A 15,363-nucleotide genomic window follows, 5' to 3' on the forward strand; every position below is an offset into this window, starting at 1 on the left:
TCTTCTTTTGCCCACATCCCCTAGCTCCTCTCCGGTGTCCCTCTCCTCCCCCACCCCCTACATTTCTCTCTAGCCTTTCTTCTAGTCCCAGTGCCCTCAACACCTGTTGCCCCCAGCACTCCTGGCCGTTGTTCTGAGGTCAGTTACCAAGCTTTTCCCCACCCGCCAAGCCTTCTCAAGTCTGAGAAGTCCTAGACGGGCCCGCCTGCTCCTCAGCGGGTCGATGTTGCGGCTGTTCTATTCTGAAGGGCTCTTTCAGCCGCGGTCCCCCGTGCAGCCTGCAGTCATAACAGACCTGCAGGCCGCCTTCCCAAGAAAAGAAGTCTTTGTTTTCAGCTCTTTGCGCGGGCCCAGCCCGCCCACTTCGGAAGCGTGGCCCTGCCCCCTGTGGCGGCCGGGAGCTAACCAGCGGTTCAGGGCAAGAAAAGCAAACGAGGGAAAGCACCCGGGAAGCTGGACGCAGTTCCTGCTTATTTTCCCCACATTAGGGGAGGGCTCTGCAATGAGGAGTCCCTTTGGCCCAGAACTCGGAGAAGCTTTCCGGCCTCTTTTCCTGACACCCCTCTCTGTGGGGAACCGCCTCTCCCTCTCCCTGTGGTCCTGATGCGGCTGTCAGTCACGGCGCCCCGCGCACCCCCTGCCCCATCTGACCAATCCATCCAAGGCTCGCTGTCCTGGTTGGCAAATGCCCCCTCCCCCCCACCCCGCCGGAGAAACAAGGCCCCTCTCTCTCTCTGTTGGAGTTAAGCTGTGAGAGTGTTGGCCTGGGGCTACTAGTGGCCATCTTTCCTACCAGGTAGGTGTCCAGAACTTTCTATTAGCTGTGTCCCCTGGGGCTATCCTCTCCTTCTCACTTTCCTTATCTGTGAAATGGGAGCATTAATAGCACCTACCTCTCAGTGTTGTGCAGAGAGTAGGTGCCTAGCACGTAGTAAGAGCCAAGTCATCGTCCTTTCTTCTACACTGCATACCTTTCTCATGGTGTTCTGTGCTGAACCCAGCAGTCACTAGACAGCCCCTTTTCCTCTCTCCTAGCCTCATCTTTTTTATAAACCCTTCCTTATACACCGACCCTTGCTTCCTAGCACCTTTGGCATCAGGGTTCTCTATGAGCCACACCTGTGGAAAACCTAGCTATTTGAACTACAAGGTCATTTAGCCCACCTGTTCATTTGTTCATTCATTCACTCAAAAAACATTTTTTGATCACCTACTCAGTGCCAAATCCTTTGCATTAGTTAGAATTGGGTAAGCCAGTAACAGCAAAAATAATAATTGCTTAAATTTAAGAAGGGTTTATTTCTTCCCATGTAAAGTCCAAAGGTAAGCAGTCCAAACCTGGTAGTGTGACACCTTCCAGGTTACTACTTCACCAATCCTAGGGTGTGGGACTCCTCCTCATAGTCCAAGATGGCAGCTAGAGCACTAGCCATCACATCTAAGTTCCAGATAGCAGGAAGGAGGACAGGGGGAAGAATAAGGTGAAAGTTTCTCTGAAGTTGTCACATGACACTTCTACTATAGCTTAGTGCCACTGAAGTGCCACTAAAATGGCACCGGTTGCAAGAGAAGCTGGGAGATGTAGTCTCTGTTTAAGATATCATCCAGCTAAAATACTGAGGACTCTAGTGCTAAGGAAGAAGGAGAGAAAGAATGTAAGCTGACAGCAACTAGGGACACACCCTGACTAAGCATAGGGGAAAGATGGTGAACAAGATATGGTTCTCTGCATTCATGAAGCTCACAGCCTATCAAAGAAATAGATAATAATAATAATATAAAATAGATAACCAACAAGGACCTACTGAGTAGCACAGGGACACTGCTTGATATTCTTAATAACCTAAATGGGAAAAGAATTTGAAAAAAATAGATACATATATATGTATAACTGAATCACTTTACTATACACCTGAAACTATACACCTGAAACTAACACAACATTGTTAATCAACTATGCTTCAACACAAAATAAAAATTTTTTTAAATAAAAATAAATTTTTAAAAATAAAATGCTTTCGGGCTTCCCTGGTGGCACAGTGGTTGAGAGTCCGCCTGCCGATGCAGGGGACACGGGTTCGTGCCCCGGTCCGGGAATGATCCCACATGCCACGGAGCAGCTAGGCTCGTGAGCCGTGGCTGCTGAGCCTGCGTGTCCGGAGCCTGTGCTCCGCAACGGGATAGGCCACAACAGTGAGAGGCCCGCGTACCGCAAAAAAAGGAAAAAAAAAAAGCTTTCTTAAAAAAAATAATAATAGTCAAAATTATTGAATACTTACGCTATTCCACATGCTTCTCAGGGATTTGCAAACATTTTAGACTTAGGGCCTCTTTACACTTTTAGAAAGTATTGAAGACCCTAAAGAACTTGCTTACATGGGTTATTGCTATGACCCATGTAACCATAATAGAAATTAAAATCAATTCACCACAATTGAAATTAAAACCAAGAACTTTTTACAGTACTCACTAATTAACTTAAAATAATAATCAACCCATTATGTGTTAAAATAAATAACATTTTAAAGAGACATAACTATTTTTTAATTAATGAGAAAAGGGACTTGTTTTTACACTTTTATAAATTAATATCTGGCTTGATAGAAGATACTTGCATTCTCATTTGTTGCAAATCATGTCATATAGCCTCAGGAAAAACTCAACTGTATACTTGTTAGAGAATAAAAATGTCAGTTAATGTCTGAGAATTACGATGAAAATAGTTTTGACTTCACAGACCTTCTGGAAGGGTTTTGGGGACCCTCAGCGTCCTGGACCACACTTGGAGGAATGCTGATTTAGATGCTTACAGTATCCCTATGTAGTAGTCACGATCAAGGTGACAAATTTTCCCCAGAATGTGGCACATGCATGGAGCCTCCATAGTGCCCTATGGCTCCACTGTAGACGGCCAGGTCGAGAGGGCTTGGTAAGTAGTTTAGCCTTTGCCCTGGGGGTAGTGGGGAGCCAGGGAGGGTTATAAGCAGGGGTCCGCAATGATCAGATTTGTATTCTTCAAAGAACATTCTAGAAAGAAGCACAGGTATCGCTCTCCTCGTGGCAGTGTGGCTGGCTTTTTGGCACAGGGTCTTGGAGTGCTAACCCAACAAGCCAGCCTTGAGAAGCACTGGCAAACATCACCAGCCATCCACACATCAGACCCACCCAAGAGACTTGCCTTATGGGACAGTCAGCACCCAGGATGGCTATGACTTATCTCTCCTTAGCCCTTAGTCCAAAATGAGCTTCCTTTAACAGGCAGCAAGTAGTAGTGATAATAATAATAGCCAACATTTAATAGTATGGTATGTCACACCTTGTTTTTTTTTCCCTCCTTTTATTTATTTATTTATTATTTATTTTTTAACATCTTTATTGGAGTATAATTGCTTTACATTGTTGTGTTAGTTTCTGCTGTATAACAAAGTGAATCAGCTATATGTATACATATATCCCCATATCCCCTCCCTATTGCGTCTCCCTCCCACCCTCCTTATCCCACCCCACTAGGTGGTCACAAAGCACTGATCTGGTCTCCCTGTGCTGTGCGGCCCCTTCCCACTAGCTGTCTGTTTTACATTTGGTAGCGTATATATGTCAATGCCACTCTCTCATTTCATCCCAGCTTACCCTTCCCCCTCCCCCATCCTCAAGTCCATTCTCTACGCCTGCGTCTTTATTCCTGTCCTGCCCCTAGGTTCTTCAGAACCATTTGTTTTGTTTTGTTAGATTCCATATATATGTGTTAGCATACAGTATTTGTTTTTCTCTTTCTGACTTATTTCACTCTGTATGACAGACTCTAGATCCATCCACCTCACTACAAATAACTCAATTTCATTTCTTTTTATGGCTGAGAAATATTCCATTGTATATATGTGCCACATCTTCTTTATCCATTCATCTGTCGACAGACAGTTAGGTTGCTTCCATGTCCTGGCTATTGTAAATAGTGCTGCAATAAAAAATAAAAAAAAAATAGTGCTGCAATGAACATTGTCACACCTTGTTTTAAGATCTTTACACGTTATTTCTCTGATGAGAGAGGATTTATAAAGTGGCTTCTGGAACCAGCCTGCCTGGATTCAAATTCTATCTCTGCCACGTACCAGCTGTGTGACTTTGAGCAAGTGACTTAACCTCCCTGCGCCTCAGTTTACTCTTCTGTAAAATGGGGATGATGATAGCTCCTATCTCATAGGTTGTTGTGAGGGTTAAATTAATACAAAGTGCTTAGAACAGCACTTGGCAAGTAATAAGCCTTCAGTGTATGTATTTGCTGTTATTAACATCACAACTCTTTGAGGGACATACTATTATTACCTGAAGTCTACAGATGAAGAGACTGAGGCCCACTTATTCATTCGGCTGAGCACCCTGTTTGGTGCCAAGCACTCCTCTAGATTCTGCAAACAGAAATGGTAATGCCAAAAAGACACAGAGCCCCTGTATTTCAGGAGCATAACAAAGAAATATAGTCCATGTTAGGGGTGAATGCAAAAAAGAAAAATGAAAGCTGAATACAGAGGCTGGGGAGGATGGGGGGAAGTAGGAAGTGCAGGGGTGCTATTTTATGTACATTGTTCAGTGATCCTTCCTGATGAGATGACATGCGTGCCAAGACCCAAGGGAAGTGAGGGAGCCAGCTGGCAGACATCAGGAGGAAGAGTGCTCCAGGAAGAGGGAGGAGCAAGTGCAAAGACCCTGAGGTAGAACTGTGCTTGTTTTTTTTGTTTGTTTGTTTGTTTTTGAGAATCAGGCACATCAGACATGTGGGCAGGGGACAGATCTTATAGGATCTGGAAGATAGGGTGAGAGTTTCAGATGTCACTCTGAGGGAGATAGAAGACATTGGCAGGTTTGAGCCCTGGGATGATTTGTTCTGCCTTGTATTTTGAGAAGCTCATTTTGGATACCGTGTCAGGAATAAATCATAGGGGGACGACAACAGAAGTTGTTAGGGAGCTGTTTCCAGCAGAATTTGTAGATGAATTGGATGTTGGTTCTGAGAGAAAGGAGAGTCAAGAATGATTGCAGGGGTTTAGGAGAGACAGACAGACAGACAGACATGGAAGGAGGGAGGATGCTCTCATGTCTCTTCTTATAATGGCACTAATCCCATTCATGAGGGCTCCACCCTCATAACCTGATTACCTCCCAAAGGCCCCCTGGCCTAGGGTAATAAGCAGGGGTCCGCAATGATCAGATTTGTGTTCTTCAAAGAACATTCTAGAAAGAAGCACAGATATCGCTCTCCTCATGGCAGTGTGGCTGGCTTTTTGGCACAGGATCTTGGAGTGCTGACCCAACAAGCCAGCCTTAAGAAGCACTGGCAAACATCACCATCACCTCCTTAGATGAGTACTTTAGTTCATTTTTCTCTTTTTTTCTTTCTTTTGGCTTAAAACAGCCACCATTTTATTTCCCATGATTCTGTGGGTCAGGAGTTCAGCCAGGGTACACTGGGGACAGCTGGTCTCCATGTGATGTCCACTGAGGCTGGACCATCCACAATGGCTTTTTTGCTCACAGGTCTAATGCCTCAGCTGACATGGGTAGGAAGACTTGCTCAGGTCCTATATCTGGGGCCTCGGTTCTCCCTGTTGGCTGGGTTCCTTGCTTCTCCCCTGTGTAGTGTTGCTCAGAACCTCTCCCTCTGCACCTGGCCTCTGCACGTGGTCTCCCCTTGTCCCTTGGGTTTCTCACAACGTGAGAAAGGAGGAAGGAAGGGGAGGAAGGGCAAACAAGAGGGAGGCAGTGACAGCTGCCAGGTCTCGTGCAGCCTGGGCCTGGGAGTCCCAGATAGCACCTCTGCCTCATTCTCGTTCATTCCTTAGTTCTTTTGAACCTGAGGTGTCCTATCTCTAAAAGAACGTGAGTGACAGTAATAATGCCCACATCCCCAGATCATCGTGAGGGTCTTTACTAGCTCTTATCATGCACTGGGCCCTTCCTGGGTACCTATGTTTTAGGTGCATTTGCTCACTCAATCCTCACAATCACCTTGGCCTGTTGGAGCAAGTTTGCGTGGGCTTGTGAAAGCCAATGGTTACATTTTCAGGAAATTTGCAAGCAGTCTTTAAACCCTAGGAAGCTTGAAATTGGCCCTGTGGGAGTACTTAGACCACAGAAATTGGAAGCACACATATCAGGGCCATTTTTTTTTTTGGTTGTTTTCTGGAGAACTGATTTGCCAGCACACCACTGTGTGTGTGTGTGTGTGTGTGTGTGTGTGTGTGTGTGTGTCTCTGTGTGTGTGTCTGTGTGTATGTGTTTTCAACCCCATTTACAGATGAGGAAACTGAGGCTCAGAGAAGTTAAATTTTTGTCCAAAATCAACCAATTTAGTAGGTAGTGGATTTGACTTTGGAGGCCCAATTCCCATGCCCTTAACTGCTGTGCTGTCCTACTTCTGTCGGTGAGAAAATGTGTATGAAAGAGATTTATAAACAGGTAAAGCCGTATAAATATTCATTATTAATTTTGATGCAGAAAAAAACTTTTATCCCTGTTTATCCATTCTTTTTATCTTTGTACATTTACGCTGCTAACAGCTCTGATTATGTCTCCCTCCCCTTCCTGTTCATCCCCATGATCCTTCACATCACCTTTCCCAGGTAGGTACGTTCTTCAAAAGTCTCCTAACCTGTTCCTTTCTTCGGCTTTCAGCATCCTGCTCGCCATCATTTCCCACTCCCTTCCAGTCAGCCCTCTGTCGTTTCCTTGCTTCCCACTTCACTTTTGGTCCCTCCCCCATCCTCACAGTAAAAGTCAGAACAGAACCTGCCTTCCCCTCCTTGACTGCTCCCAACCCCCTTTATCAGAATCCCAGCAGCGAGCTCTCTGTGCCTAAGTTCTGCACCAATTGCTACTGTTCCCCTTTTATGGGTGGCAGGGAGGGCAGACGGGTCATAATCTGATCGCTTTCCTTGTTGTCTGACACCCCGGAGAAACCATATGTTCCGTTCGGTGGTCGTCAGAAATAACATGCTTAAGCAACCTGGAATTATAAAACTGCTTAATTAGAGAGAGGTGGTTTCACTGGGATATGCCCGGTTTTTCCCGGTGGTTTTACCTCCTCTCCAAGTGGCCGGCCCCCCAGCAGCTGATTGCTGCCTTTAGCACTCTCTCCCTTTATTTTCTGTGACATCAGGGCTTGCCTATGAAGAGAAGTACTCTCTTCCATGTTCCAACTCTCCTCCATCAGCAAACTCTAGATGTTGACCTGAGTAATAAGGGTGGAAAATCTTACGCTTCAGAGGTCTCTAGCTCTTAAATAAGCACCTGCTGTGTGCTGCGTGCTGGGAATATGACCAGGAACCAAATTATCTTCATGCTAATGGGGCTTACGGTCCAGTGGGAGAGAGAGATACTGAAGTACTTTTTTTAATATTGTGAGAAGTGCTCTAAGGTGATTTAAAGGGTGTAACAGGAGCCCTTAATTTAATTAAGGAGTTGGGGAAGGCTTCTTATAGGAGGTGACAGTTAGCTGAGACCCAGAAGATGAACAGGTGTTAGCTCGGCAGAGAGTAGGGGACTACTAGTCCATCTACAGAGGAAGAGCTTGGTCTACATAGCAGGGCACCTGAAAGAAGGGCCAAGAAGCTGGTCCCCGAGTCTTCTCTGAAATTCTGGGGATGTATTGGAGTCCCCATCATGACTTGACTTATCTAGGTTCTGATGTTATAGACCAGGGGTTGTTAAACCACAAGCTGCAGATCAAATATGCCTCGCAGCATCTGTGTTTGTAAGTAAAGTTTTATTGGAACACAGCCATGCCCATTTGTTTACCTGTTGTCGATAGCTGAGGGGAATGGTGGTGACAGAGGCTGTATGACCTCAAAGCCAAAGTATTCACTATCCGGCCCTTTGCAGAAAAAGACTGCTGACCTCTGTTCCAGACCCACGCGTTAGGTGAGTGGGAAGCTTGGGGTCTGGACCAGGAGACCAGCCTGCAGCTAGTGGAGCCTGAGAACTGGGGGATCCAAAGACAGTGACCAAGGATCAGTAATAGCAAGGTGGTTGGCAACAGGATCTGACACCAGGCTGTCTGGTTCCCGAGCTACACTCTTAACCACCAAGCCAGGCTGGTTGTGCAAGATTAGCCTGAGAGGGGACAGCAGGGTCTGTCTCCAGAGTCAACCAGATGCCAGCATGCAGGGGTTTCAAGAGACACAGGGACATAGGACCTTTCATGAGGTGGTCATGGCCTCAACCACCATGAGGCCAGGAGGACAAAGCAGGAGGCTGCCCAGCAAGATGGCCAAAGATTGACCATCCTTTCCATCACCTCTGGGCTGCTGGAATACCCTTCTTTCCTCATCCTGCCCATATTCCTTCACTGCCCTTGTTCCACTTATCCATTGAAATAGTGGTCCCCAAACTTGAACGTGCACACACGTCACCTGGGAACCTTGTTAAGTTGCAGGTTCTGATTCAGCAGGTCTCGGGTGACGTTTCCAGTTCTGCAAGGTCAGATACTGGGGTGAGTGGATGACCGGATGCCTTTCCTTGGTCCTTAGCAGATGTGGATACATCTGCCTCAATGAGTCCTCTTCCAAGCGACCTGTGCTCAGCCCATCAAGACAGAATATAATGGGGTAGATATAAAGTTTCTGTCCACATTCTGTACATCATCCATTTGATGGATACACAACACTTTTTTTTGTTTTATAAATTTATTTATTTGGGTTTTTTTTTTTTTTTTTGGCTGCGTTCGGTCTTCGTTGCTGCGCGTGGGCTACTCTTCACTGCGGTGCGCAGGCTGCTCATTGCGGCGGCCTCTCCTGCTGCGGAGCACGGGCTCCAGGCACGCAGGCCTCAGTAGCTGTGGCACGCGGGCTCAGTAGCTGTGGCTTGCGGGCTCTTGAGCGCAAGCTCAGTAGTTGTGGCGCACGGCCCCAGTTGCTCCATGGCATGTGGGACCTTCCCGGGCCAGGGCTCGAACCCGCGTCCCCTGCATTGGCAGGCGGACTCCCAACCACTGCGCCACCAGGGAAGCCCCACAATGAATTTTTATAACTTTTTTCTCCCTCTAGTTTAAGCACTATGCTCAGCACAAAAAAAAAAAAAAAAAAAAGAGGAAAAGGCAGAAAACCACAACGAAGATGAGTAGTCTCTGCATTCTGTATCTTTTCCACTTGGAACTATAATATGAGCACTTCCCTGAATCAATAGATATTCTTAACCATTTCTTTTCTAACTTTTATTTCTTTTCTAACTTTTTCTTTTGAAATAATTTTAGACTTAGAGAAAAGTTGCAAAAATACTAGAGAGTTCCCATATATCCATCACCCAGCTTCCCCTAATATTAACATCTAATATAACCATAGTGCAATTAGCAAAGCCAGGAAATTCACATTCACAGACCTTATCACATTTTGCCAGTTGTTCCACAAACGTCTTTTTCCTGGTCTAGGATCGAATCTAAGATCCCACGTTGCATTTATTTGTCATGTCTCCTTAGTCCTCTCTAATCTAACAATTCCTTGGTCTTTTCTTTGTCTTTCATGACCTTCACACTTTTGAAGAATGCTGGACCGTTATTTTGTAGAATGTTCCTTAGCTTGGCTGTCTCGTTTTCTTATGATTCAATTGAGCTTGTAAGTTTTTGACCAGAATACACAGGATGATGCTATATTTTTCTCAGGGCATCTTATCAGGGGTTTAGGCTTCAATATGACTTATTACTGGGGATGTTAACCTTGATCACTTGGTTAAGGCAGTATGTAGTGGATTTCTTCACTGCAAAGTCACTCCTTTTCAGGATGATATTTGATTGGCTGTATGGCTTTGCATTATCGATCCCTACCATAACCAGACCCTCTTTTTGCACATTTAGTTGTTACGTGTTTTTGTTTGTACTGTTTCAAAGAATGCTACAGTGGCCATTCCTACTGGCATATCTATTAGCACATATCCCTGATTGTTAGGATAAATTCCTAGAAGTAGAATTGCTGGAGCCAAGATTATTCACATCTTTAAGGCTATGTATGCTTGGGGCGGTACTATTTGTTTCTATGTTTATTTGTTTCAATCAACTTTATTGAGGTGTATAACATTGTATATCTGTACAAGAAAATGCATAGATTTGAAGCACACATTTCAGTGAGTTTTGGCAAATGTATACCTACGTGTAACCACCACCCCCATCACTATATAAAATATAAAATTTACATATACAATCTACAGTTTCTTTCATCCCCCAAAATTCCTTGACGCCCCCTTGCAGTCATTCCTCCCCCAGCTCACCCCAGGCAACCACTGATCTTATTTCCATCAGTGCAGTTTACTTTTTTTAACTTTATTTTTGGCTGCGTTGGGTCTTGGTTGCTGCGCGCGGGCTTTCTCTAGTTGGGGCGAGCGGGGGCTACTCTTCGTTGCGGTGCGCAGGTTTCTCGTTGCCGTGGCTTCTCGTTGCGGAGCACGGGCTCTAGGCGCACGGGCTTCAGTAGTTGTGGCATGCAGGCCCAGTAGTTGTGGCTCGTGGGCTCTAGAGCGCAGGCTCAGTAGTTGTGGCACACGGCTTAGTTGCTCCGTGGCATGTGGGACCGTCCCGGGCCAGGGCTCGAACCCGTGTCCCCTGCATTGGCAGGCAGATTCTTAACCACTGCACCACCAGGGAAGTCTTCAGTGCAGTTTTATGTTACCTATTCTAGGACTTCATATTAATCGGAATTACCCACTATGTACTCTTTTGTATCTGTCTCCTTTGACAGGAGAGAATGTTTGAGATTCATTCATGTTGCTGTGTATTGCAAACATTTGTTCCCTTTTTATTGCTGAGTAATGTCCTATTATATAAATATACCACAATTTGTTTATCCATTCTTCCATTGATGGACATTTGGGCTCTTTCCAGTTTGAAGATATTATGAATAAAGGTGCTGTGAACATTCGCCTAAAGATGGACATATGTTTTCATTTCTCTCAGGTGCACATCTGGGAGTGGAATTACTGAGTCCTAAGCAGGTGTCTGTTTAACTTTATTAGACACGACAGGGTGGGTTATTTTCTTCTCCATTTTATAGCACAGGCCCCAGAAAGCTTGAGGGACTTGAATAAAAGCCAAAAGAGGAAGAGAAAGAGAACGCTAGATGCTTCTCCTGTTTATTTCCTTTAATCTTCAGAGCCACCCTAGAAGGTAGCAGCTGTGATTCCCATTCTGTAGATGAGCGCAGTGAGGCAAGATAGGTTCTGAGTCCCCCGGGTCTGAGAGCCCAAGTCCGTGTTCTTTCACCAGATAGGATCCTGCCTCCTTGGAGACAGTAGGTGGGGCAGCTGGGGACGAGAACACGTCTTCCCCCCTCTCCTCTTCTCTGCCTGTCCTTCCTGCATCCTGTGGTCCGCCCTGCCCACGCCGCTGAGGGCAGTCGCCCTCGGTGCCTGGGTCAGCCCCCGAGAGATGAGAGTGATCCGAGTGCAGGGCCAGGGACTGTGCCCCCATGATTGGCTTTGAGCCCCCAACGCCACAGCACGCACCAGGGAGTGACCCACACTCCAACCGTCGGCCAGAGGTGTCCAGTTTCTCCCTCCCTGAGACGCGATCCCCAGAGTGTTGATCTACTGGGCTGGTGGGCAGCGGGCGAGGGCAGCGGGCAGGGGCCGTGTCTCCCCGGCCACATTGCAGGCCCATTAGAAGCAGGCCTGAGTGCTTTACAAAGCTGATTAATGGGCTGCCTGTGACCTGGAAGGTCATTACTCCCTGGGCTGGGGGGCCCCCCAGCTGGGTCCTCTGGGTCTTTACTGCTAATCATAATTGATGCTTTCTGTGTGGTTGCAGGGAAAGTTCTATCTGGTCATCGAGGAGTTGAGCCAGCTGTTCCGATCACTCGTTCCCATCCAGCTGTGGTATAAATACATCATGGGTGACGATGCCTCCAACAGCTACTTCCTCGGAGGGGTCCTGATCGTTCTCTACAGCCTCTGCAAGGTGAGGTGGCCTGGGAGAGGCTGGAGGGCTGGCCTGAGGAAGACCCATTCACTAGCTGGGCCTGGCAGCGAGGGCAAGTGGGGAGCCTGGAATAACACCCTCATCTCTTTGTTTAATTGAAAAATTAAATTCACACAACACAAAATTAACCACTAACCATTTTATAGTGAACAATTCAGTGGCATTTAGCAGATTCTCAGTGTCGTGCCACTGCCACCTCTGTCTAGTTCCAAGACACGTTCCTCACCCCAAAAAGAAACCCTGTACCCATGAAGCAATCACTCTTCATTCCTCCACCAGTGCCTGGCCACCACTAGTCTTCTTTCTGAAGACTCTGTGGATTTACCTTTTCTGGACATTTCCTATAAATGGAATCATTCACTATGTAACCTTTGGTGTCTGGCTTCTTTCACTTAGCGTCATTTCCGAGGTTCCTCCACGTTACAGCATACATCAGTACTTCACTCCTTTTTATGGTTACAGCCATCCTAACTTCTTGCCCGTAAACCTCACCATATGCCATCATTTCATGTCGTCCTCTTCACAGCAACCCTTCAAAATACATACCATTATCACTCCTGGATGATGGGCGAGGGTACTGAGGCTCAGAGAGAAGTAACTCGCCCAGCATCACTCAGCTAGTGACCACAGAACAAGCGTCCAAGTCTGGAGCTCTCAACCCACCGACAACACCGCTACAGAATTTGTTTTCTGTTCCTCTGAAATCGCATACCCTCAGCTCTGCAAATCAGTATGCAGTGCTTCTCTTTTCATCATTAGTACAAATCAGGTTTTCCTCCCGAACAACACACACATCCTCCTCTTTCTTTTCCCTTATCTATTTAAGGCTTTAGAGAATTCTGGAGGAATGCATGCGTTCCCTTTCCTTCCTCCAAGCAGGACTAGCCAGGCAACCCATGCACTGTCAACCACTGGGGCTTATTTTGCCTCTGCTGATTCTGATCTGCTGGCAGTGGCTGACTGGAGTGCTGGACAGAGAAGAACGATTATGCCCTGACTCAGAAGAAGAGTGCTGTGATCAATTAGCAATGCCTGCCTGGGGCTTGGGAGGGGAAAAAGACAGTAGGCATGCCATATATTCGCTATCCTGGCCCCACTGGCAGGGGAGACTGCTGATGGAAGGCAGCAAGACAAAAGCCAAGCAAAACTGATGGGAATGAGGAGTTTCAAATGGGAGGATGTGCCCTGAAAATGTCTGGAGTCACAGATGAGGAGGGTCCATGGTGGTTGTTCAGGAATGGTGAGAGAGATCCCGAACAATCCTTGGATAATATTTTTCAGCCATCACCTCGCTCTCCTTTCAGTCTTTCGACATTTGTGGCCGCGTGGGTGGAGTTAGGAAAGCCCTGAAGCTTCTCTGCACCTCTCAGGTGAGTTGGCTTCCAATGGTCCTGACCGAGGTCACAGGAGCCAGGAGCCGGAAACAGACCTTGCTGTGCTTCTGAGGGTGTCTCTCCAGCGAGGGACCACAGCTGTGTCTGTGTCTCTCTCCCTTCCATCAAACAGAATTATGGAGTCCGGGCCACTGGGCAGCAGTGCACAGAAGCTGGTGATATCTGTGCTATCTGCCAGGCTGAGTTCCGAGAGCCTCTGATCCTTATGTGCCAGGTGAGCAGGGCTGGGCGGGGCCGTTGGAGACGGAGGTTGGGGGACCGCAGGGCCCTGCCCCATGCAGAAGTCCCAAGTGCCTGCATGGGACGCTTGACCAAAACCAAATGACCAAACCTTGGGGCTCTGGGATGGGTCTTTGGGAACAGTGTAGTCAAGCCCGGAGTCCCTCAGACCCAAGGTCAAATCTCAGTTCTGCCTTTTACTAGCTGGCTGCCCTTGGGCAGGTTTACTTCACCTCTCTGAGCTTTGATTTCAGTGGTAAAACGTAGAAAATGAAAATTTCAGTAGGGTAGAGCGTCAGAATATCCTGAGTTTGAATCTCAGCAGCAGTGTGGACCCCGAGTGGCTCAGCCCATCTCCCTGAGCCTTGGTCGTTTTCATTTATAAAATGGGCATCATAATAATGCCTACTTTATAGTTATTATTATGATTGAATGAGATCATCTCTGGAAAGAGCTAAATTTTAATTATTCAGCCCTAAAACTGACGATTATTATGGTTATTGGTATCATTATAATTATTATTACCGTTTGTTTTCGTTATCAGTTGTGGGTCACCAACCCATAGTAGTCAGCACTGGTCAGTTACCTTTAACTGCCTAAATGTATCCCTTTGCCTCCTCCCTGCTCTCCCCCTCCCCCTCCTCCCCGCATAAGGGGCTAAGATGTCAATTCAGCAAATGTGTATGAGTCAAAGCATCCTATCAGATACCGGGGAGGGGAGGCAGGCAGAGGGCACATAGACCCTGTCCCCTTCTCTAGAACACACGGTCTCCTTGGGGAAACAGACGCATACATAAATAACTATGAAACAAGGCAGGCAGTGATAAGTGCTGTGTAAGAGAGAGTCATGCAGTGTCCCAGGGGACCAGGCCAGAGAGCGATGAGTTGGAGGCTGAGAAGACTTTGGGGGAGGCGTAGCCTGCAGACTAGAAGGAATGGGAGAGCATAGGGCTTCCCCGCACCTTCCAGGGGTAGGAGGACAGGAGGTGGGGTCCTCTTTTGGCATCAGCAAAATTTTTTTGGTTTTGCTGTTTGGGGGTGTTTAGGAGGTTCGTTTTTAATCTTTAACTGTACTTATTTTTAAGTTGAGAGTAAATTTGCTTGACTCAAAAATTCAAAAAGGAGATGAAGAAGTCATGATGACTAAATGCAGTGTGGGACCTGTAACAGAGAACAGGAGAGAAAAACTAGCCTTATGAAATCTGAAGAAAGTCTGGAGTTTAGTCCATGGTCATGCATCTATGTGGATTTCTTAGCTTTGACAAATGTACCGCGGTGATGCAAGAGGATAATACTAGGGGATACTGACACTGGGTGAGGGGTAATGCAAGAATTGTCTGTACTACCTTTGCAACTTTTCTGTAAGTCTAAAATTATTCCAAAATAAAAAGCTCATTAAAAAAATATTTCAAAGATACAAAAAGGGAAGTGGTGACAGGGTTCCTACCCTTATCCCCAGCTCCCTAGGCCCCTAAATACCCACATGGGCACCTGGGGAAGTTTCCTTTGTATCTTCCCAGAGATGCTTTGCAGAATTTAAATATATATACACACACGTATACATATCTTTGGAAAACGTATCTTTTCCAAAAAGACATAAGTTGTGGCACATTCCACCCAAACTGCATTCTGCATCTTTTCTTTTTGCTTGAACCTCTGCCTGAAGAGATTGTTCCTTATTTGTGTAACATCCTATTTTATGGAGAGACCGTAATTTGTTTAACCATTCTCCTATTGATGGGCATTTAGCAGTTCAGAATCTTTTGTTATGACAAATATGGCTGTTATGAGAGATCA

The 15,363-nt window shown here is 46.3% G+C and overlaps 1 protein-coding gene across 1 annotated transcript in view; it reads left to right on the plus strand.

Moving 5' to 3' along the window:
• Positions 1 to 15,363, plus strand: part of RNFT2 (ring finger protein, transmembrane 2) — a 58,573-nt gene that overhangs the window by 38,662 nt on the left and 4,548 nt on the right. Inside the window, exons 8-10 of the mRNA XM_065889526.1 lie at positions 11,783 to 11,932; positions 13,258 to 13,323; positions 13,460 to 13,561. Of these exons, the coding sequence (XP_065745598.1) occupies positions 11,783 to 11,932; positions 13,258 to 13,323; positions 13,460 to 13,561 (318 nt within the window). The remainder of the gene's footprint in view (positions 1 to 11,782; positions 11,933 to 13,257; positions 13,324 to 13,459; positions 13,562 to 15,363) is intronic.

Source organism: Phocoena phocoena, chromosome 13 (genome assembly GCF_963924675.1).
Source record: "Phocoena phocoena chromosome 13, mPhoPho1.1, whole genome shotgun sequence".
Lineage (NCBI taxonomy): Eukaryota > Metazoa > Chordata > Mammalia > Artiodactyla > Phocoenidae > Phocoena > Phocoena phocoena.